Below are 25,188 nucleotides of genomic sequence, written 5' to 3' on the forward strand. Positions count from 1 at the left end.
GGTTTGGACACCCAAATCACATTAAAATTGGACATCCAAATCATTAGGCAGCTTTGAAAATCTCAGCCTAATTACACACATCTCACTGCACCCATGTGAGAGTATCTATCTAATTTATATGACCCCAATAACTACAGTACCTGAGTGTCTCACCATTTTTGATGTACATCCCCCACATCATCTGTGTGAGGTAGGGCAGAGCTATTCTTCCCATGTATAGATGGGGTATTGTGGCCCAGAGAGACTAAGGCCAAGGCCCAAATCCTCAAAGGTAGTTAGGCTCCTAACTCCCATGGCTTTCAATTGAAATTAGGAGCCTAACTACCTTTGAGGAGCTGGGCCTAAATGACTGGCCCAAGGTCACATAGGAAAGTCTGTAGTAGAGCTGGGGCTTGTACCTAGGTGTCCTAAGGCTTAGCTTGTGCCCTAACCACTGGATCACCTGGCCTCTCTTGTATTCGCTCCTTTTTACAAATGAGTAAACTGAGTTCAGAGAGGTCAGGGAACTTGCTCAAGATCACAAACACGTCTGTTACAGCAACAGGATTACTGACACAACACGTGCCTCCTGTTTCCCAGTCCTCTTCTTGATCTAAGGTGTGAGAAAGAGGCTGAAATCAACTTGATTATTTTCATTGTTGTAGCTGATAAGTACAAAAGATAGAAAACAGCCTAAGTGGATAACACTAAATTAGCTCAACTCACCCACTTGCAGCACAATCCCCGTGGTCCCTAGAATTGCCATCAGAATGAAAAGGAAGGGGGATGGTGGTGGTCATCAGCACTGAGTGCTGCTATTTGGCTAAACTTTTTAGTATAGAGAATTCCATGATGTATGCCATTGTGTTAGATATTTGCACAGTGATACAGCAAGTCCTATTGTCCTGCATAAATATGGCAGCAAATGTGCATGAGCTCATGGAAGCCTAAGATGGGAAAGTGTGCATGACTGCACCATAATTCAGATTCTAAGACCAGGAGTGACAGTTCTGCTCAGCTTAGTGACAAATCTGACCTTCTTTCTACATGACAGAGGCCATAATAATGACCCCCATTTCCTTTCCCAAGCCCTCATCCCCTGCAATCTCATTCCTGCCGACTGCTTTTTTATTTTACCTTGTTGCCAAAGGAATACAGGGAATTGCATTTGTTTCAAACAACAGCACCATCCAGTGATGTGTTGTGTTAATAACTTGGTATTTTTCACACTCGTACAGTATTTCAGGGACTATTTAAATCAGCTTTCTTCATGAAAGGTGCCAGCTGATATTTGACTGGAAGTGAAATTATTTACATCAACGTACGAAATGCTAATTTTTGGCACTACATGCTATTTGTGCTTAATAGATTTATATGTATATGGGTATTCAGCTCTGCCTTTATTTTTAGTGGAATGGCTATTTTATGCACATTAATCAATCTGAATCTAACAATTGTAGTCTCGTGGTGATTTTATCCCTTGTACAGATAAAATTAAGGTTGTCTTTATATATTATTTGCTTTTTCTGGATGACAGTATAAGAACAAAAGTATATGCATGTAGGTAGGATTCCAGATCCACAGGAGAACAAAAAGAAGTTGGCAAGCAATAACAGATTCCACACATATTGTCAGGCCTTTTTGAATGTGAGCTTGTGTTCAGTGCAGCATTAACTCAAGGTATAACTTAAGTGTTGCCCCCAATTTGGTTTCCATGCGCACACAAACGTCTACTCTAGCTGGAATAGAAGTGCTTTCAACCTTAGCTGGCCTGTCATGGGTCTGGGTGGAAGCTGAAGTGCTGCTGCTTGAACTGGTAATATAATGGGGATACAGATACTCTGTGTTGCTAATCCAATCACTCTGTAAAGCTCGAGTGTTAGGGCTTGTCTACACTTGGAAATTTACTGAAATAAGAGTGTCCATCTGGGGGCTTACACTGAAATATCTTCACAAATCTTAATGGCGTTGGAGATTTGACTCAACAGTTCTAGTCGTGAGAATGTGAGCAAGATTTCTGTATTTACTGAACCCTGGCACATGTGATTAATTACATAATGCAGTAGGTAGAAATTGCCTTGGTCTTATTTTTCTTGGGTGACTTTAAGACTCACAAAAAAGGTGGAGACCGCCACCACAGAGACTGCAGCCCTCTGTGTAAATTTCTCCATGCTCCAAGGGTTGTATTTAGCTTCCTTGCCCATTTAATCCCTTGCCACTGTACTGAGACCACCAGCAAGCCTGGTTACTAACATGGTAGTTTTCAGATGGGGATGCTTACCCCTTAACAATTGAACCCTGACATCTAACTCATCTCTCATAGGACAACCAACCAACCAACCAACCATCAGATGTCGATTACTTCCACTTTCTCCTGACCTAGGTTAGATTCATACTGTTATTGACAGGCACAAAGATCTGTGCCCCACTGCCAGTTCCTGAGATACTCTGCTGCCACCATCAGTTGCAAGGCTCTTTTCTCCCAGACTGCTACACTTATGTCAGATCTCCTCTAATATGCCTGCAATCTCCCTCACCAGCTACTTTCTCAGTTACTTTCCATTGGCTAATCCTAGCACCCCTGATGTAGCAGTGTCCAATAAATAAATGGAACATTACAAAAAAACCCCAAAAAACTAGAAAGTAGCGGATGGGTGAATGCATCCAAATTACAGGGTGATATCACAACCTGTCCTCTTCAGTTCAGCAACAAGACATTAGAGATACCTGGGTCGGGCCTCACATTTCATGTTAACATTACTGGGTGTTTCACAACCAAATTAACATATATATTGTTAAAAATATATCTGAGAGAACATTCTGTCTGCTTTCTCAAGCACTAGCACACTGCTGCTAGAAGAGCAATGTTGAGTCCACTCTTTTGTTCTCAAGAATAAGGCCCTGCATTAATTCTGAAGACCCAAAACGAGAGAATGATTACAAATTACATGTGTTAAGGGACTGCTAGGCAGGGCTTAGAAAAATCTTTAGAATATTATACCAAGCTAGGATTTTTGCCCAAATTCAGCTAGGATGCTACAAGAATTCTGTCGGCCATTGTTTAAGGTAATCTAAAGGGGAGGGAGGGATGGGCTTGTATCTTGTAAATGTGGTTTTATTTTTATTTTAATTCCTCATTTTGTACATTATCAAGAGTCTCAAGTATTGTTTTTTTCTTATTTTGCTGGAGGTTTCTGGTGGAGGAACTAGAAATGAGGATTTGAAGCTCCCTTGTCTCTTAAATGAAGGGGCAGAGATGTTGAATCATGTTCTCATTGTTTAGAAGGCATTTGAGTTAAATGGTTTTTAATACCTAATAGTTGAAAATAATCCAGGTAAAAGCCACTTCGTTCCTCAATCAGGTTGCACTTGCTCGGCCTCAGTGATATCACAAGTTCTCCAAAATAGTTCAAAAAGTGTACCAAAGACATTAAAGTTCTTTTTTTTTTTTTACAATGCTATCACCAACAGTAAAAAGATAATCAATACAAACAATTAATTTCAGGGATTCCAAAGCTCTTAAGTGACAGAGCACTGCAGACCAATTTTATGAAAATGTTTTTTTTTTTGTAAGTTTTACAAAGTGTCCTGCTTTCAACCTCCCTCCCTCTGTTGCTTTCTTTTAAAACCAGAAACTCAGATTCTGACAGATTGATATTTTAAAATCTCTAGGAGAGAAGTAGGGGATCAAGATTGTGACAAATGGTAGAGACGCTGATGTATTGTATTATCCACTGTTGACGCTGAAGTGGATGATAGGCAGGCCCAAGAGGGCTAACTGAGCCACATACCAAACAGATGGACTAGTCTGTAACTGCCGATGAGGCACAGACTGAACTTTTGCTGTGGGGATGGCAACTGAGCTCTTCAATCAGTCATATTGTGTGGCAGGATATAGGTCTCATTCTGTAGGAAAGGGGAGAGGAATGACAGTCGGACTATGAGAAGACACACCACTTCCTAGATCAACAGGAAATTGAAGTGTTTTACAAAATGTAACACGTACCATTTCATAAGTTTGCATTCAGCGCTTTCCCTTTACATGGTAAAATTTCCCCACAGCATTAGGTGCAATATGGATTTAAAAATGAAATAAAAAACCTTTTCAGTAGTTTTGCATATATTATGATTACACATTTCACATATTCCTCCCACGACAAACATGCATAAGTATAACCCCGTGGTCCGTGTATATTACATGGCATCCTCTGTGCCTGATCCACAGAGGACATGTCTGGTATAGCCTGGCTATTTACCTCAAAATGTAAAAAATCATGTTTATTTGGTGTAAGTTTCACACACAGTGCAGGGATGGAAACGTGTCCCAAATTATTAGACACACTAATGCTAATCCTGCCTGCTCCAAGTTAGTGCAATGCTAATTATTTAAGTTGAATGACTTAAGTTATTATATTTTTCCTGAAAGATAAAGACATACCTAACATAAGCAATTCCTTGATCTTTTGTCACCCTCACCTCTTGCAGAAGAAACAAATCACTGAATGTAGGTGTGGGGCAAGTAAATCTGTTTACTTTTAAAATGTACTACTTTGCAATTTGAAGGCTACATATGCATTCTGTTAATGATTTAGGATTTCAACCCATCCTCTTCTCTCCCAACTATTTATTTAAAAGGCAATTCAGCTGATCTTTAAAAAAAAAAAAAAAAAAATCAGTTACTCTTCATCTTTTACATTCATGGTTTGCATTTTCCATTTTCACTCAGTTTGGATAATGAAACTAGACTGGTCTGTTTTTATTCAGTTTTACTTCATGTTTTTGAAAGACAGTACCATGTATTTCCATGAAGACATTTCTTTTATTCCTAACCAAAGCAGTTTCCCTTCATCTGGGCTAATATTTCCAGGTTTAAAAGAGGTCTGTAGAAATTCCAACATTTACTCTATAGCTGGTATTTGTAATCCAAATATAAAGGGTCTTTACTTAGGAAGTGTGCAAGGCCAAGCAGAAGGCCATGGGACAATATTTTACTGTAGTCAAATTACAATATTAGGCTACGGAAGTTGATTTCTTTTTCCTGAAACAAGCCCTAAAATTAATCTATGTTTTACACAAAGCGGGCCTGATTCTGATCTACTGCCCAATGGTTTTTTTGATTCAGTTATTCAATAAGAATGGATACTGCTTGTATTTTACGAGACATGCTGGGATTGGATTAACTGCTTTTGCCTTTAAGTTGCTAGTTCTTCTTACATCACAGATATTTTAAACAGAATAAAAAGGCTTAGCATTGCGGAAAGTTTAAAGAGAGCCAGCAGACAGAAAGATTTGTTCTACATGTCTAAACAGAAACACTCATTGTATAATTGACTCACAGGCTTTATTTACATTTGTCTGCAGAATCATTTCTTCATTAAATGACCTAGTACATTTTATCTAAGCCAAATGAAACCATAATTTTCCTCAGAGTTGTCTGTAGCCTACCATTTGCTAAATTTAAAAACTTTTATCTAAGTACAGCAACAATTTTAATACAAAGCACAAGAATAAACCAAAAGGTAACATATCTTCTAATAGATCTGATTTTTACAATTTAGTAGGTAGACTTTCCTGAAGTCAGAGGCACAGTTAAAAGAGACTAACTGTTCTTGTGCAATCTAAACTACATTTAGCAAGGAAATCAGATATAAAAGAAAGCGATAAAGAAGTTGTTGCAGGGCAATTTTTTCTGCAAAAAGATTATCAAAATATTTCTACAACAAAAACATTTCGCTCTGTCAAATCAGTCCAAAAGGAACATAAAAAGTCATTTAAAAAAAAAAAAAGAAAAGCAGAATGTAATTTTGCTCCGTTTGTCTTGTGAAGTTCATTTTACAAAAGCAACTATCAAAGATGTTGAAAGTTTTACTACTCAAATAATTACAGATATATTGCTTTTTTGTTTTAAAAAACATTATTTTCCCTTAACATACTTACCTTGTGATGCCACTGAAGATAACTGTTAACACAAATCTTTCTTAACCAAACGGAGCTCAAGAATGACCAGGCTTTAATGTGATATTGCTAGTAAAACAAATTTCATAAAGCATTTTAAGCCATAAATTTTATAAAGTTTAGGGGGACAGTGATGATCTTTGATCACATTAATTTAGAAGCACAGATTTATCTGTATTTCAGGAGAACTTCTTATGCAGTTTATCTACCACAAGTAAAATTTACTGTGGAAAAAAATAGCTCTCTCCAGCCCAAATTAATCTTTGACTGGTGGCTTGCAGAGGCTTCAACCCTGTACTGTAACTCCAAAGAAACTAGTTTCATAAAGTCCCCCATCACTTCAAAAGTAGCTACATAATGTTGATTTTAGCATTATAAGTCCATACAAGACTGTCCCCTTTCTAAGAGAGGATCACAGACTTCATACACATGGAAATTAAATTGCACCCAGCAACCTACTGCAGAAAACAAGCTTTTCCTTGGCTGAGACAGGATCAAATAGGCTAAATCTCCATAGAGACGTACAGCTTTGAGACAGACCTCAGCTATGGAGAAGAGAGTGCTTAATGATCCAAAAAGCCTTCAAGCTGGGAGAAGGGAAGTCTCACTCACCCATTACAGAACCTAGTACTGGGTGCGGGAATCGGACGTCTGTACTAAATGTGAGAGAACTGCCACTCATCACAACTTTTGTTTAAATTCAGAAAAATTGGAAGCCTGGCCTAAAACCTCCCCATATGGGATACTTTAGCCTTAGAATTGTAGTAATTTCCTATGGTCCTAGCAAAAGTGCATCAAAGAAGCTCAGGAGCTGTTATGTTCAGGCAGCTTGCTTTTGGAGGGTGGGACTACACAGATCAACCTGTCTCCATTCACAGCTCAGGGAATGGTAAATAATGTAGTAGGTTGGAGCCCTAAAAATTAAAAAACAAACCAACCATGTGGTAGTACTAAAATACATGGGCCCAATTATACATTGTTTAACAATACAAATATGCAACATCTGAGGAGATAAATGGAATAATGAAAAGTACACACCTACTCTGGGAAATTTATGGCTTAAAATGCTACCTTACTTTTTGTTTAATGAATGAATAAAGCTGCAGTTTCCCAGAAAGCAAGGACAAACATGCACTTCTACTAGCAGATTTAGCACTTCTGACCAAATAAGACACCAACTTCTTAAAAATATGCCTCATGCACTGGACTGGATTTTTTTTTTTTTAAATGTGAACTTTAATACATTATTTCTTTTTAGAACTTGTACGGGAACCAGAATGGGAAGATCCAGATGACGACCTGCGGCGTCTGTAAGATACAAACAGAGAAAGCATGCAAAGAAATAAGTTCAAATTAATTTTATCACACACACCCACAATAGTTAGAAGACTAATTTATTTGATGGGCTAGTATATAAACTGAACATGTAAATAATCTGAAACCTTTTGTTTAGGCTCACTAACGTATTACACTTTTTAGTATTAAATTTACCACACTTCATATTAAATTTACAATTCCTTGATGTCACGGTATTCATTTATGAAAGTTAATCAAGCAACGGAGTACAGTAGCCCCTTCAAACACTGAAACAATGGTTATCTAGGTCTTTTTCTATGGAACATGCTCCTAACAGGAGATTTTGCAAAGAAAGATTTTTTTTTTGATGTTTTAAAACGTTTATGTTTTAAAAAGCAGCATGGTAATTGGGAGAGGGAGGGCAGAAAACCTATTTTTAAATACCAAAATGAATAACTGATAAAATTCAATCCTTTCCCAGTTCATTTCATTTCTTCACAAAGTGTACTACACACATTTTAAATGCACCCATTCTTATTCTACATAAACCCAAACCTTTCGGGTGACCGTGATCTCGATCGTCTTTTTTTGCGATCACCAGGCGAAGAAGATCTAGAGCGACTCCGCTTCTTGCCTCTCTCAGGGGAAGATGATGAACGAGAGCTTGAGTAAGATCTTTTTCTTGGGGTTGAAGACCCCCTGTGGGACCTGGAGCTGGATCTTTATTGATTAAGAAATAAATTTGATTTAATTTGTGCATAATACAAAGAAGACAGCAAAAGTCTACTACAGAGTTCAGATCAAAGAACATTCAATACAAGATTTGCCACAACATGTTACAAAATGTATTTGTGGATATTTTAATACTTACTTCTTAGTTAACAGTCAATAAGAACTTCTACCTTAACAATAAAAATACTTATTTTTAAAGTAACACTTTTGAAATATGGTATTGTGGACCAGTGGTTTGGGAGCTTTTTCCCAGTGTTCTCCAGAATTAAGCTTTTTTGTTAAACATATTGCAGGAGATTGGGATGAGAGACAGCCTACAAGACGACTATACTCGTGCTAAGTAGTACAGTCCATAAAGTGAGAGGTAGGAGAACTACAGATTTAACATAATCTATTTAAAATCATGTTTCACTCATATTCCATTGTGGATCATTAAACCAAGGTTACTTCAAAAATAAACTGCCTAAATCTCCATCTCTGGAGATATTTAAGAGTAGGTTAGATAAATGTCTATCAGGAATGGTCAAGACAGTATTTGGTCCTGCCATGCGGGCAGGGAACTGGACTCGATGACCTCTTGAGGTCCCTTCCAGTCCTAGAATCTATGAATCTATAAAAAAAATTACTAAAATTGGAAGAAATCTCAAAAATGGCCATTCCCCCCACCCAAATTCGCCTATTTGAGTTTGCAAGATTTCTGCTAAACTGAAGCAATTTTAATAAACTAAAAATGTTAGCAAAATATCTTGCATGGCATTTCGTCATTTATGTTTACAAAAATCAGCTACTTTCTCATGAAAAAAATTCGTATTTGTGGATTTGAAAAGGTGATGAAGTCAGGAGGTCCTAAATTCTATTTCCAAGCCCAATGTTAAATCCACCAGACAAAGAGGATTTGGTGACAGTACTTTTTCAGATATCAAACCTGCAGAAATGTTTCACAATCTTCATTGTAAATAAAGTACTCACAAATGTTAAGTAATTTAATAGACAGGGAGGTCTGAAATCCCGTTTTTAAACCAATTTTGTACCCTAAAAATAACTTGTTCTGAACTTGTTGCTTCAGTATCAATGGGATGTCAAATAATAATTTGCTTTGTCTTTTATTACTTAACTTTATACCAGTTGCAATTCTCACTAGGCTAAAATTCAGACTAATGCCCAGGACAAATATAGCCAATATGGACATTGGGCAAATGGAGGGTGGAATGAGGGAGTAATCCTTCCCTCAGAGCAGCTAAAGAACTGTTTCATAAGATACATCCACACTGCACACCACTGGCTGCAGCATGTAGGGTAAGTGTAGCTCCATGCCACAGTGAAAAGCAGGATGCGTCCACACTGCAGTATGTAGCTACATGGGGCAGTGAAAGGCTCTGGCATGGAGGAGGCAGTGGGAACCTTTCCCCACTGCCTTCCCCCTGCCAGAGCCTTTCCCTCCTCCCAAAGTCTTTCACTATGGTGGGGCAAGGGTCCAGCAGCTCCCTGCTGCTGGAGCCTTTCCCCTACTACAGGGAGTTGCTGGAGCCTCTCTGTCCACTGTTGGAGTCTTCCCCAGCAGGGGGGGAAAGCTCCAGCAGCAGAGCCTTTCCCCACTGCCGAAGTCTTTCCCTACACTACACTGCTAAAAACAACAGCGTAGATAGGGAGGCAATGCTTTGGTGTGTAGAGAGCTGTGTAGAGTATATACTATGAGTGTCAGGTGTATCTTTATTTTTCCAAGCGTTCACTATCTACACTATTTATAGTGTGGTCAGAGAGGTGGGGAGGGGAGTTCACATGCTGCTGTAAGATACCCACAGAGGCTGCATGGAGCATTCAACAGTTTTCTCTTTAGGAGATAATGGAATCCCTGCTTATATTCCACCCCTTAAATGAGGATACTCAAGAGGTTTGTGCTACACAAGGGATGCAAAACTAATTTTAGATGCCCTGCCCCACTTGTTTCACACCATAGGGGCCCTCTCCAGGAATGGAAAAAAGAGGTGGATTTGCATTCTACTGCAAAAACTTCTGTCAACAGGAAGCCTCAGTGAACTCATCACAAGGACTACTTGCTAGCTTTGGCTGCCATGCACAGTTCAATAATTGCTATACAAAAAGACCAGCTAAATCATAAGAACATAAGAACATAAGAAAGGCCGTACTGGGTCAGACCAAAGGTCCATCTAGCCCAGTATCTGTCTACCGACAGTGGCCAATGCCAGGTGCCCCAGGGGGAGTGAACCTAACAGGCAATGATCAAGTGATCTCTCTCCTGCCATCCATCTCCATCCTCTGACGAACAGAGGCTATGGACACCATTCTTACCCATCCTGGCTAATAGCCATTTATGGACTTAGCCACCATGAATTTATCCAGTCCCCTTTTAAACATTGTTATAGTCCTAGCCTTCACAACCTCCTCAGGTAAGGAGTTCCACAAGTTGACTGTGCGCTGCGTGAAGAAGAACTTCCTTTTATTTGTTTTAAACCTGCTGCCTATTAATTTCTTTTGGTGACCCCTAGTTCTTGTATTATGGGAATAAGTAAATAACTTTTCCTTATCCACTTTCTCAACATCACTCATGATTTTATATACCTCTATCATGTCCCCCCTTAGTCTTCTCTTTTCCAAACTGAAGAGTCCTAGCCTCTTTAATCTTTCCTCATATGGGACCCTCTCTAAACCCTTAATCATTTTAGTTGCTCTTTTCTGAACCTTTTCTAGTGCTAGAATATCTTTTTTGAGGTGAGGAGACCACATCTGTACACAGTATTCGAGATGTGGGCGAACCATGGATTTATATAAGGGCAATAATATATTCTCAGTCTTATTCTCTATCCCCTTTTTAATGATTCCTAACATCCTGTTTGCTTTTTTGACCGCCTCTGCACACTGCGTGGACATCTTTAGAGAACTATCCACGATGACGCCAAGATCTTTTTCCTGACTCGTTGTAGCTAAATTAGCCCCCATCATGTTGTATGTATAGTTGGGGTTATTTTTTCCAATGTGCATTACTTTACATTTATCCACATTAAATTTCATTTGCCATTTTGTTGCCCAATCACTTAGTTTTGTGAGATCTTTTTGAAGTTCTTCACAATCTGCTTTGGTCTTAACTATCTTGAGTAGTTTAGTATCATCTGCAAACTTTGCCACCTCACTGTTTACCCCTTTCTCCAGATCATTTATGAATAAATTGAATAGGATTGGTCCTAGGACTGACCCTTGGGGAACACCACTAGTTACCCCTCTCCATTCTGAGAATTTACCATTAATTCCTACCCTTTGTTCCCTGTCCTTTAACCAGTTCTCAATCCATGAAAGGACCTTCCCTTTTATCCCATGACAGCTTAATTTACGTAAGAGCCTTTGGTGAGGGACCTTGTCAAAGGCTTTCTGGAAATCTAAGTACACTATGTCCACCGGATCCCCCTTGTCCACATGTTTGTTGACCCCTTCAAAGAACTCTAATAGATTAGTAAGACACGATTTCCCTTTACAGAAACCATGTTGACTATTGCTCAAGAGTTTATGTTTTTCTATGTGTCTGACAATTTTGTTCTTTACTATTGTTTCAACTAATTTGCCCGGTACCGACGTTAGACTTACCGGTCTGTAATTGCCGGGATCACCCCTAGAGCCCTTTTTAAATATTGGCGTTACATTAGCTAACTTCCAGTCATTGGGTACCGAAGCCGATTTAAAGGACAGGTTACAAACCTTAGTTAATAGTTCCGCAACTTCACATTTGAGTTCTTTCAGAACTCTTGGGTGAATGCCATCTGGTCCCGGTGACTTGTTAATGTTGAGTTTATCAATTAATTCCAAAACCTCCTCTAGTGATACTTCAATCTGTGACAGTTCCTCAGATTTGTCACCTACAAAAGCCAGCTCAGGTTTGGGAATCTCCCTAACATCCTCAGCCGTGAAGACTGAAGCAAAGAATCCATTTAGTTTCTCCGCAATGACTTTATCATCTTTAAGCGCTCCTTTTGTATTTTCATCGTCAAGGGGCCCCACTGGTTGTTTAGCAGGCTTCCTGCTTCTGATGTACTTAAAAAACATTTTGTTATTACCTTTGGAGTTTTTGGCTAGCCGTTCTTCAAACTCCTCTTTGGCTTTTCTTATTACACTCTTGCACTTAAGTTGGCAGTGTTTGTGCTCCTTTCTATTTGCCTCACTAGGATTTGACTTCCACTTTTTAAAGGAAGTCTTTTTATCTCTCACTGCTTCTTTTACATGGTTGTTAAGCCACGGTGGCTCTTTTTTAGTTCTTTTACTGTTTTTCTTAATTTGGGGTATACATTGAAGTTGAGCCTCTATTATGGTGTCTTTAAAAAGGGCCCACGCAACTTGCAGGGATTTCACTTTAGTCACTGAACCTTTTAACTTTTGTCTAACTAACCCCCTCATTTTTGTATAGTTCCCCCTTTTGAAATTAAAGGCCACAGTGTTGGGCAGTTGAGGTGTTCTTCCCACCACAGGGATGTTGAATGCTATTGTATTATGGTCACTATTTCCAAGCGGTCCCGCTATAGTTACCTCTTGGACCAGCTGCTGCGCCCCACTCAGGATTAAATCTAGAGTCGCCTCTCCCCTTGTGGGTTCCCGTACTAGCTGCTCCATGAAGCAGTCATTTAAAGTATCGAGAAATTTTATCTCTGCATTTCGTCCTGAAGTGAAATGTTCCCAGTCAATATGGGGATAATTGAAATCCCCCACTATTATTGAGTTCTTAATTTTGATAGCCTCTCTAATTTCCCTTAGCATTTCATCATCACTATTACTGTCCTGGTCAGGTGGTCGATAATAGATCCCTAATGTTATATTTTTACTAGAGCATGAAATTTCTATCCATAGAGACTCTATGGAACCTGTGGATTCGCTTAAGATTTTTACTTCATTTGAATCTACACTTTCTTTAACATATAGTGCCACTCCTCAAATCTTTAATGAGTATATCCAGAAAATCTGGACCAAGTCTTGCTTGCCTTAACCACATGTGAGTAATCTCAGACTTCAGTTGGTTACTTCCATGAGTAATTGATCAGTGATTTCACATATTTCCCCCACGTTTACAATAAAGTTTCAACAGTTTTGTCTAATGGGGGATCACATACATTACCAACATATACAAAATAAGAGTATAGCACATCTTCTAATATTTCACACTTAATTGCCAGAGGAAACAGTAAATAAAGTTGCAAGAATTATTTTAAGCAAAAATATGCATTCAGATTCTCTTGCTTTGACATATTGCAGACATAGGGTTATCCACTTGCCTAGCTTTAGACCAGACTTTTAAAAATAGTCTAATAAAAAAACAAACTTGCATTTTCAAGAATAATTATTTCATTTAATAGTGGTAAGTCCTTGGAACACTGGACCTGGGAACAACTGACTTCCATGCTGAAAATGAGTTAAGTCAAAATAGTTTTTTAGAGAAACAAACAAGCAATCAGTTCTGCTACCCTTTTAATTTCTCTCTGCAAAGCAGAGAGAAAGCTACCTCATTCACCTTGATTTCGACCCACGAGATCTAGAATGTTCTCTGGAAGTGGAACGAGATCTTGATCTGGAACTGGAAGAGCTTCTTGAATGGGACCTGAAACAACATGGAGGATTTTTTCCAATACTTAAACAGCTTTATGAGACATGATTATTGTAAAATTACATCTAGAATTTTGATCAATGCATACGAGCATCTGAAATACTAGTTCTTAATATCTGGAACTTTTCAAAAATTAATATTCATTTTCTTTCATAATTTGTTTTTAACAATATGCAGATGCAGCTATTTATCATACATTAAAGTACTTGGGCCCAGATTCATGAAAGACTATTTGGTCTTTAAAATTTTGCCAGATTGTACATTGGAGTTATTTATTTACTTTCAACTGTTGATAGATAATTCTAGTAAGAATTTCCAATATATAAGTTAAGGTTTTTATTAATGGCTTCCTATTAAGATATTTAAAGTTGTCATTAGAACTATTAGTTAAATTGTGAAAGCAGACAAAGTAGGGTAGCAGTTATTTGGTAAAGTTAATAAAATGATTGCTTACCCTTTAACTATTTCATGAATCCAACCCAAATCTTGTAATTTGCACCTTAATGGGACACCATCAGCTTGGATTTTTAGAAGTGTATTAAATTACTCCAAATACACTATCATGAACATTTCTTAAACAATGTATTTAAAAAGTGTCAAGATTTGTTATTCACTTGTTGATATTTAGAAGGCTCTTTTCAGCAAGTGTGAAACTGCCTATAATCAGTCTCATTGTTTCCTCTGTATAAAAGGCACAATGCACACACAAGAGTAAATTTTTTTGCTAATTTACGGAAACCTCAGGCATTACTTGTAACTTTACAATGTTTTTAAACTAATGCAATTTTCAAATTGATGGTGTCTCCTTAAAATGCAAGCCGCAAGAGTACAGTACTACAAGTCTGGTATAATTGTAATTATTTTGAAGAGAAGACATGGCAAATCAAATTTTAATAACCTTTTCTGGCACTATTTGGTAAATTAATTCCGTAACTCCCAATAAATATTGTTACCAATGTCTCTATTTCATCATATTATGCAGAACAAGAATAGCCTGCACTTTTATTTTTAGCAAGATAAGATTTAGGTTTCTAAAAAACAAAAACAAAAACTTCAAGGAGAACTCAAAACCCTTTGAACACACATTTATGTTTAATTAAATGAAGACTCAGCCCAATGTTGTGAATATGTATTGAAGTATCCATGAGAAGATTCCACCCAAAATTGGGAAATCCCAGGAAACACAAAATAAATTAAACTACTTTTCATCAACTTTGAGGGTTGTGAATTTATGTTTGACCCTTCATCTGAGCTGACTGTAGTTTGTATTATTTTTTTAAAAATATGACAGAATCTTATTTGCATTCCAGTAGCTCCCATGCAGTGGGTGCAGTTCACACAGGATGACACAGTCCCTGCCTCACAGAACTCAGACTCTAAGATGAAGGGTGGAAGAAAAGAGATGAAACGTACACCTCTACCCCGATATAACGCGACTTGATATAACACGAATTCGGGTATAACGCTCGGGGGGGAGGGGGAGGGAGGGGGCTGCACGCTCCAACAGATCAAAGCAAGTTCAATATAACGCAGTTTCACCTATAACGCGGTAAGATTTTTTGGCTCCCGAGGACAGCGTTATATCGGGGTAGAGGTGTACTATCAAAATGTGGTTTTTGATAAATAAATTGGCAAGTGCCAATCAGCTCTGCCAATAATATTTAGTTAGCTTCTTGTAGGCACTCTAACCTATGTGGGCCTTATGGAGGCATTTCAAGGAAAGGATAGTGATCTATGGATCTGTTCATGGAGGGCATTCTGTATAGAAGAAACTTTATGAAGTGGAAAAGGGGAATTCAGTAGAGGGTTCAAAAAAGTCAGGCAAGGATGGTGCACTTAGCAAATGAGTTTTGAATGGAAGGTGCAGGGGCAATGTGCTGTCATGTAGGCCAAGTAAAACATTTAATATACACATTCTAACAAAAATGAAAAAGGAAAGCTAATTTTCACATATTTGAAATCCTGGCCACTTCAGAGACAAAAGCAAAGTGTGCCTCACTTACCTTAAAGTCTGGCAAAATAGCTGATATTTTAAAGAGAGAAGCAGTTTAAGTGTAAAAAATTTTTTTTTTTTTTTTTACTCCAAGAACTTGAGACCATCCTAATGGATTTTTCTGCAGGTGCAAATTCTCCTAAATCAAGAGGCTATTCACCAAGTTTCAACTTCAGCAATTTATTATGGTCAAATTATAAGCTTCCTCCTACAATAACTAATTCTTAGCTATACTACTACTAGTTAGATATCTATGTGTTAATCTTACACATTTGTTAGTATTAAGGAGCTTAAGAAATAGAGATTTTTTTTAACCAACTAATAAAATGATGTGTTTATTAAATGGTTGGTTCACTACTGATTTGAGAATAAGCTTTTCTGTGTTCTCGTTAAATGTGCAAATTAGAGCTTTTATCTGGCCTCACTGAGACCCATGTAGACCCTGCAAACTCTTTAACTCAGTTAAGATCATCTTCCTTGCCTGATGCTCTAACCACATCATAATCATCTTAATCCCTCCATTGACTTCCCCTTTTCTACCACATGAAACTCAAGTTTATCATCTTCACCTTCAAGGCATTTTCCAATAGTGACCTTCTACTTTATCTGCTCTGATTGCATTACCTCCTACTTTACTATTCCCGCCTCCCAGTTTATCTACTTTTCTCCCAACAATCCTCAGTACTTCCAAAAAAGCATCTAACATTAAATGCGACTACTCAATAGCAAGCCAAAAGGACTACAATTAGTTTTGAAAACATGCTAGCTTTCCTGTTTTTATAAGCCACATTGGTTACAGATACAGCTGAAACATTAACTCACTGAAAGCAAAGTGACAAACTAAAAGAAGCCCTCACTTTTAAAACTGTGGCGCTACAAAAGGCCACTATAAAAATGTAATCTACCTGTGTAAACTGAATATATAAAACTGTCACATTATTAACTGAAACTATAAAAGTCAATCAAGAAAAAAAGATGTAAATAAAGAAGTTAGATACTGACATTTTGCCTGGCGTTACCCTTGACCTGTACCCGTTTACCTTGACCTAGACCTTGAGCTTGAGTGGGAGGATGAGCGCGATGAAGATTGTGAGTGGGAAGATCGAGATTTAGAGCGACTGCGCCTGTTGGTTTTCTTTTTCTTATTAGCATCTTCTTCCTCACTGGCATCAAGATTATACTTTGAGAGATCAGCCTCATCTTCATCCTCATCCTGAAAAAATGTAGACTGTTAGGTGTGGAGACTTAAATATGAAGAAAATATGCAGAAAGCAGGATTACATTTTAGACTGTTTTCATTTGGAGTAGTAGTTTTTACTTGCTCTTGTTCTGTACTTTATTTGGAGCTTCTGCCAATCTTTACAAATCCGTTTTTTTAGTTCTCTTTTGTTAAGATAACAAAAAAATCTCAAGCATTGAGTGCAGCTTGTTAAAAATCAAATAGCTACATAAAAATAATTTCAGAAACAGCAATAAAATAGGACTGAAAAAAGTGATCCTCAAAAACCTGCAGAATGACTAAATAATTAAAAAGTTAGGTAGTGAATTATAATGCCAGCATTTGTATTACAGTTCAGTGACTGTCTTAAAAAAATGAGACACAGCTTTATTTTGGGCAGATGTCTGGCAGAAGACTCAGGCTCAGAGGAAGTCTATCCCATTACCAAACTTAGGTCCAATTCTGCAAATTCCTCACATACTTAACTTTACACTCTGAGAAGTCCCACTGATTTTGTTGGTCAATGTGTAAAAGTAAACATGTGCACAAGTCTTTTCATGATCATGGCCTAAAAGGAACAACTAATATTTAACAATCACTATGTATTAAAAACAAAACTGCAGATCAGGAGGATATTTATTTCAATTTTATAGCGAAAAATAAAGCCAGCATCATTTAACAGAAGACATCTGGAACATGTCTAGTCCATGTTGACATTTATTTTAGATATTTTGAAAACATCAGAAATAGTGCAGCAGTAGGTAATTCAAAAAGATGTTAGTGTGCATTTTCACCATAATCTACTGGATCTACCTATTAAGACAGCCTATATAAACATATATTTCTTACAATGATTAATTCTGTTCCCAACGTTAAAATATAAATGTAAGTTTAAGTGATAAGATTCTGACCGCAGTCATTCAAAGCAACAAATACAGAGTTCAGGCTGACAAACTCTCCTTAGCTCATGCATTCTTCCAATACACACATATCCCTCTCCAATACGCATACAGAGGTTAGGAGAGTGTATCATTCTTACTTATAACTTATGTATTGTATAACAATACTGATTTACAAGCAGCTAAGAATTAAGGCCAATCTCACTTAGTAAGAACATAGTATGTCAGCAGTAACAAAGAACAAGAATCATTTTACCTCATCCAATTTATACTTGGAAAGATCTTCATCCTCATCCTCCTCTTCTTCCCCTTCAGATTCCTTATCTTCTACTTCCTTCAGGATAGATGCAGGCCCAACTGGCTTCCCTCTGTATTTTTTCTTTTTGCGACCAAACTAATTGCAAATAAATAATGTGAGTGACACATGCTTTGTTTCCGCCCACTCCAACACAAGTAATACTAATTACAGTATATTAAACAAGCAGCCGCCTACTAGCTAACATGAAAAGACTATAATGAACTAAGACTTTTGTAAGACTCGTGGGAAAAAGTGAAAAATAGTAAAAACAACTTTAATTCAGGGCTTTGGAGTGGAGCCCAGAGCTGGAGCAGCTCCGGAGCAGTGGAGCTGCAGGTTTTTGCCTGGAGCCGGAACACAGTTCCAAAGCCCTGCTTTAATTACAAATAAAAAAAATATTGCTATGTGTGGAGACAGAGAAGGCAAATTTCTACCATGAAATCTTAGCTGAATGACCAAAAAGTACTCAGCAAAAACCTACTGTAGATCTAAAATGAAAGACATATCACAATGTCTATATTCTGATAAATTCATCAAAAATGTGGATGCAATCAAACAGTATGTGCTTTACAAGACTGCTTTATAAAGACTTCAGTATATTTGGGAAGCAGTATGAGCACCCTAAAGAAAATAGCATAGGAAATCTAAAGCAGATCTTGTAAGCAGTTAAACTAATGAAACATAAACCACAGTTAACTCCTACCAATTTAAATTTTAACTGGTTTTTAGAAGTTTACCCCCACAACTTTCCAGATTCAACACCAATTCTGCTTCACATATGAATTGGCAAAAGCCGTAATTCAAAAGATTTATACAGCTAGCTTCCCTCACCCTGAGCCTGGGTGGCTGAGGCTTGGTCTACGCCTAAAACTTAGGTCGACGTAGCTACATCACTCAGGCTGTGAAAAATTTCATGCACAGAGGGATGCAGTTAGATCAACCTAAGGTAGTTGCAGGTAGGTCAAAGCTTGAACCCCACTATTGATAGCAGCTAGGTCAATGGAACAATTCTTCTGTGGACCCTAGCATCTCAAGGGGGTGGATTTACTACAGCAACAGAAAACCCCCTTCCATCGCTGCAGGAAGTGTCTATACTACAATGGCATAACTGCAGCTGTGTCCATTGTAGTGCTTGCAGTGTAGATATACCGAGTTAGTTTCTCAAGCCAGGCGTCCCTGCCAGATATGTGCTCTTAACACAAATCTCTTCACTTTAACTTATGTTCCTCCAATTTAATAATTATACATAATCTTACCTCATCATACTCCCCATCTGATTCTTCACGTTCTATATACTCAACATTCTCTCTTTCATTAAAACCTCCTCCATAGCCTGCAAATTGTAAAATAAGAATGTACTAGATAACCTCTTATATTGTGTAAATTCAATTACACTAAATACAAAGTCTTTGGTAAATACTTTTATTATGCTACATCTGATTAAAATCCAATAGAAGATGTTTCTAGATGTATAAGCTATCATGAAACCTATACCAGGAATGTTATGCAATCTGAAGGGAAGTAGACATTGAACTGTTCTCACACAAGTGTATCAAAAATAGTTTTTACATATCTAATTGAGAAACTGAGGTAACCTTTGCTAAATTAAAGAAATACATCCCACTGCGACTGTTTAGCTAATTAAGGGCCAAGTGTCACAAAGGAGACATAATCAGGCTGCAAATGTCCAGCAGAGAATCCCTCTTGTGTAGGAGAACACCCTGCTGAAGCATCTGAGCTGCAGCCAGACCCTGCCTCTCCTTCTGACCCACAGGGCATGTCAGGGCAGAGAGGGCTCTGTTCCACCACTGCCATACTTCCATGATGTAGGGTCCATTATAGCCCATAACGCAGAAGTGGAATTTAATACTCCTTGCTAGCAGTTTTAAGTTGAATACGATCAAGAGTGGGCCTGAGAATCAAGAAGCTGAAACAGACTCCCTGACACTCTATAGATTTGCCAGGCAAATTTGGCATGGGAGATAATCTAGTTCCCAAAAAAACATTTTTTTGCACGTTTTGTTTAACCCTACATTTATAGGGTGATTTCAGAAGGAAAGCAGAGGAAAAGGGAATATGACTGAGTTGACATTTCTGCTTCAAGCACAATTTCTGCTACAAGCACATTTGTGCTACAAGCACAATTTTGTTACTGCTCTTTGTTGCATACAGGAAATATTTTATAAAGTGAAGCCTTAAGGTTATTTATCACATTCCATTTGAAATGATTGCTAGTAAACACATTAAAATTGCCCCTTCAATGGTATATACCCAACTATCATAACAAACTTGAACTTCCATTAAACTCCTCATTCTTCATTGCTCGTGCCATTTCCAAAATAACTGTTCTTGCCATTTGAAGTCATAGCAGATATTTTGACACAACAAATATCACTAATGCCGCCAAATATAGCCCCGCAAAAAAGAGAATGACGACTACAAAGGGGGAATAATTAGCACACACAAAAAAATGAACTTTTAAAACAGAGAGCCTTTCATTCAAGTATCCTTAGTAAAAAAGACATTAGTGAGCCATCCTTCTCTTCCCAAACCTGATCAGAATGGCTTCTACAGTGAATGTTTTCTATAAGGTAGCAACACATTTAAAAAATTCTCAACACACAAACCCAACATGTATTTTGTTCAACTGTTTAGAGTCCCCAACATATTTCACCATTTCTGAATATCTGCTGGGAGCTCAGAACTACTTATTTTAATTTTCAACTTTAATTTCAGCTATAATTTATAGTTATTTGTAAGTAATAAAAATGCATTGTGCTACATGTACTTTCAATATATACGACTGGTCAACATGACTGTTAGTTTATTTTTAGGAATAAATAGAATAAATAGAATTGTGGAAGAAATAGAAAACTGTATTTTGTACTTTTCTCTATGAGGAATAAATTAAGTTCTGTGCTTCTAATTTTAGAAGTGACAGAATACTAAAACAGATCAATTCCCTGACCATGTAACACTTATTGGGCTCGTCTACACAATTACAACCCAATCAGTTCCAGTTACAACATGGTTGCAACCCTGACCTAGTTATAATATGGTTCCATTTTGTAATGCAGATGGGACTTTATTATATCCAAAACATGATTGTAACCTACTACTGACTTATAAGTCTAGTGTAGATGGACTCTATGGCTACATATCAGAAATTCAAAATTAACATCTCCTGAGCTTAAACATAATCTGTTGGAAATTTATTTAAGAATTTGTTTTAATACTGTATCTTCATGAAAACTGAGAAAGTGGTTTAAACGGAATGACCTTAGAGGATTTCCTGAGGTGAACCACTATCACACTTGTACTTTACATACTAGTAATATTTAGCACGTATATAGACTTACAAGGATGGGATATGCAAGAGGAAGACTAGGTAGCATTGCTATATGCCTATTAAAAATGACCACTTGATTTAAGTTATGTTATGATTTCTAAAGTTTATGAAGAGAACTGAGTATTTAAAAAAGCAAATTTATCTTACCTGTCCTTTCCTCCAGTTTTGCATACTTTGGAGTATTACACATATTACACTCTGATCTCCTGGCCCAGTTCACATTGCCACAACTTTAGTGGGGGAGGGAAAAGAAAGTAAGTGTAAAGATGCAACATTTTATTTCAAGTTAAAGAGCTTGGGAATTAGGCAACATGCTCCAGAAAAGAATGAAATCAATTGATATTGATTAGCTGTGGTTTAAATTCACTACTAAACAAATAGATAATTGTAACATCATCAGGGCCCACTCTTGCAGTACTTATGTACACACAACTCCCAGAAAAGTCTATAGGAATTTTGCCAGCATAAGGATCACATGCATGAGTCAAGTCGTCAGCCCCAAGAGAGGCACAGCTATGATCAAGCTTAAAATGCATATACATGCACATATCTATATCATATTATAGTAATAAAATGGCATATATTTGGGCATAAAAGGAACTTTCACATCATAACTGTACAAAAGTCATTTTTACCTGTCACTTTTTTTCAAGGGTTCTATATATATTGGGGAAAGGTGCTTGGCTTATTTAGAAAAGGCAGTAGAGATGGAAGAAAACAGAGGAAGATTGGAAAATAGTGGGAAAAGGATAAGAATTAGAGGGTGAAAAATAGGAGCGCATGGATGCAATCTGTAGGAACACAGGGGCAAGTGCAAGTTGTAAAGTTGAAATCTGACATAAACGTCAACTAGAATTCTATTAGCATTTTCTAGAGATGGAAAAATATTCTAATAAGTACAGGTTTCAGAGACTGGAAATTTTATATAGATTAACAAAGACTGAATTCATAAATCAAAAAAAGAGGGTCTCAGGAGATACAAAGCTCTTCGTAAAATCAGGGTATCAAAAAAAAATCTGTTTCCATAAAAGTTTCAAACAATACAAGTATTCACATGTGGAGTTTGTGGAAAAACATAATTTCACTGTACTCTGCCCTTCTTTCGCACCTTTTGAAACTTCACAAAGTCACTATGAAGTAAGTTTTATTCTCCCACCCCCATCTCTTTTTTTAAAAGATCCACACACACAGTAGCCTGTGATGTGAAGTAACTTGCCTACAATCACACAGGAAGTTTTTCACTCAGATCAGGAACGGAACACATACTTCCAATCTTGTGCTATAATCAAAAGACCATCCTGTCTGTCCAAAGTCATATTGATTAAATATTTGTTGTCCAGAAAAAAACTAAATGAAAACTAATCTAATGTGAAAACATACAAAACCTATTTTAAAAAGTATTAAAAAAAAAAAGGAGGTCCCAATTTCTCTTGCCTACTCACTAAAAGCCACATTGATTCTGACTGAGTTAAATATCCAAGATACAAGACCTTTTAGTCAATTAAAAATGTTTATGGCAGGAATAATATTAAAGTTTCAAAACCAACATACGTTTTACATTGCCAATCATTAGCACTGAACAGGCCACGGCTCTTTTCAGCAAGCGTCTTCCCTATTTCAGTCCCTCCAGCTTTCATCATTTTGGCTTCAGTTGTTTTTTCTGAAAATAGATTCAACAAAATAATTTTCAAAAAGTTTCTTATAGATTGAACATTTCATTCTTTTGGGGGGAATATGAGAGAAGGGAAATCTAAACTGGAAAGATAGTCACCTCGACCACATCTGTTACAGCTGGTTCTTCTAGCAAAATTAACATTTCCACACCTGAAAAAAGAAATATATTCTTATGAAGGGCAATTAACAGTTTTTTTTAAATGGGGAGAGGATAAAGATGATAGCAATTAATATTTGGAAAATGTTTTGAAGATGAAAAATCCTATAAAGTTTTCTTTGTTTTGCAAAATGAATCATGACATTTTCCCAGCTTGAACGATTTTAATGTTGGTAGTTTAATTTTTGTAGCTAAAATAAAACTGCTATAGAAACTCAAAGAAACTTTAACAGTGACTTTTTGTTTTCTAACCTCGGAAATAAATTAGCTGTTTGTAACAGGGTGATTAGTTTTCCTTTTGTTGTACAAATACACATTTCAGACCAGCAAAAAAAACAAAGGCCGCTGGCAATTTTATTTTGTCAAGATTCTACTGCTTCACAGTAATAGCACTAGGCCCTTCATTCAGGACTTTGGAGCAGAGCACGGAGCTGGAGCGCAGAGCAGCTCCGGAGCCCTGGAAAGGCAGGTTTTTGCCTGGAGCTGGAGCACAGCTCCAAAGCCCTGCCCTTCATTAACTGTAAACATCCGGCAAACGTTGGCAAATATTTTGTATTTAATAAACCACCCTGGGTAAATATTTAACTTTTCTTATTAAATGTTTTCTCAAACATACTGGAACCTAACGGAAGACTTATAAATAAGACAGAAGGATTGTTGGGTTTCATTGCAGATGTTAAGTACCCTGTACTCCTATAGCCATGTCATTTTCCAGTTTACGGTTCTGATTCTGCAGTGTTTCTGCTCGGGCACACCCCTGCACCTACAGAGCCCTGCCGACAGCGACCGGGCTCTGAGGGGACACACGGGCCTGGGCGCACCCACGCAGAACACGCTGCGGGATCAGGGCCCATTCGCTTTCTTTGCAGTGTGTGGTGCAGAGCTGCCATCGTGTCACCGCCCCGAGAGCGAAGTGACCCTGGGGTGCAGCCAGCAGAGTAGTTGAGCCTCCCGGGCGGGGAGGCCCTTGAGTTGAAGGGCGCTGCTCTAAAGGGCGTTATTCATATGTCGGGCCCCACTAAACCAGCCCGAGGCAGCAGAGATCCCCGCCGGGAGAAGGCGCTAAGGGGCAGGGACCTGCCCCACCATCCATCCGTTCCCCAGCGGCCTATGGCCCCCGGAGAAGTAACAGCCCCGCAAACGGCGCCTCCTGGGCCCTGTAGGAAGAAAACTCGAGGACCTTGAGCTCCCCCGAACCCCGCCCCCCGGGAGCCCTGCGGCCCCGCTCCCCGTCCATGGCGCCCCGCGGTCCGCACCCCCCGTCCATGGGGCTCCCGGGCCCCCCTCACTTCTTGTCCGGGCAGATCCAGTCCCCGTCGCTGACTCGGAAATTCTTCGTCGACATCTTGGCCCACCGCGTCCAGAGGCAAGCGGCGCGGCACGGCACAGTAGGACCGGGGTCCTGCGTCTGATGGGGCTGCCTCGTAGCGCCTGTTTCCCGCTATCAGCCACCACAGTGTCGGCGCGCACAGGGCCCGGCCCTGCCCGAGGAAACGCGCCGAAGGGCAGCCGTGCGGCGCGGATTGTAATCAGGCATTGGAAAAGTCACCCTGCCCGGCCGGGAAGGGGAGGTGGCGCGGAGAGTTCCCCCTAGGGGCCGGAGGACCCCATCGGAGGGAGCGGGGCGGGGCTGAGGGTTGGAATGAGAAGTGGCGGAGGGAAGCAAAGGGAGAGTGTGGAGGAGGGCGGGGCAAGGGAGGGGTGTGGGGGGAGCAGGAGAGAGCGAGAGGTAGGGGTGGGTGACCATATTTCCCAAATTGAAAACGGGATTCCGAGGTGCCCCCTCCCCCCCCCGAGGCTATTGCCTCTCCGCTGGCACGCTGCCTTCCCCCCTGCAGGAGGGGGCTGGAGGCTCTGACTGCTCGCCACCCCCAGCCCATCACACGTTGCTCCGCACCACACCCAACTTTTTTGACAAAAGTGAGCATTTGTCCCGTTTGCTCTTGCCAACTGTCAGCAAGAGCAAACCAGACAAATGCCTCCTTTTGGAAAAAAAAGTCAGGACCGCCAGGACAAGGCTTAAAAAAGGAACTGTCCC

At 38.7% G+C, this 25,188-nt stretch overlaps 1 protein-coding gene across 1 annotated transcript; it reads right to left on the reverse strand.

The window, feature by feature from the left end:
• Window positions 1-3,437: 3,437 nt before the first annotated feature.
• Window positions 3,438-24,569, reverse strand: ZRANB2 (zinc finger RANBP2-type containing 2). Its single transcript, XM_065408883.1, has 11 exons — window positions 24,440-24,569; window positions 23,091-23,143; window positions 22,871-22,979; window positions 21,467-21,549; window positions 19,227-19,303; window positions 17,929-18,066; window positions 16,595-16,767; window positions 13,469-13,555; window positions 7,786-7,950; window positions 5,917-7,242; window positions 3,438-4,628 (listed from the first exon to the last, which is right to left on the reverse strand). The coding sequence occupies exons 1-10, from the start codon at window positions 24,493-24,495 to the stop codon at window positions 7,179-7,181; spliced, it is 1,005 nt and encodes a 334-aa protein (XP_065264955.1). The 5' UTR covers window positions 24,496-24,569; the 3' UTR covers window positions 3,438-4,628; window positions 5,917-7,178.
• Window positions 24,570-25,188: the final 619 nt, after the last annotated feature.

The sequence above is a fragment of the Emys orbicularis genome, chromosome 8 (genome assembly GCF_028017835.1).
Source record: "Emys orbicularis isolate rEmyOrb1 chromosome 8, rEmyOrb1.hap1, whole genome shotgun sequence".
In the NCBI taxonomy this organism is placed as follows: domain Eukaryota; kingdom Metazoa; phylum Chordata; order Testudines; family Emydidae; genus Emys; species Emys orbicularis.

Excerpts from the sequence above, each read along its gene's own strand:
- ZRANB2 (XM_065408883.1), bottom strand. The coding sequence starts at position 24,495 with ATGTCGACGAAGAATTTCCGAGTCAGCGACGGGGACTGGATCTGCCCG. Across the intron at positions 21,550-22,870 it reads AATGATTGGCAATGTAAAAC|TTGTGGCAATGTGAACTGGG; the intron begins GTATGTTGGTTT and ends CCCCCACTAAAG. Across the intron at positions 7,243-7,785 it reads AGATCACGGTCACCCGAAAG|ACGCCGCAGGTCGTCATCTG; the intron begins GTTTGGGTTTAT and ends TGTATCTTACAG.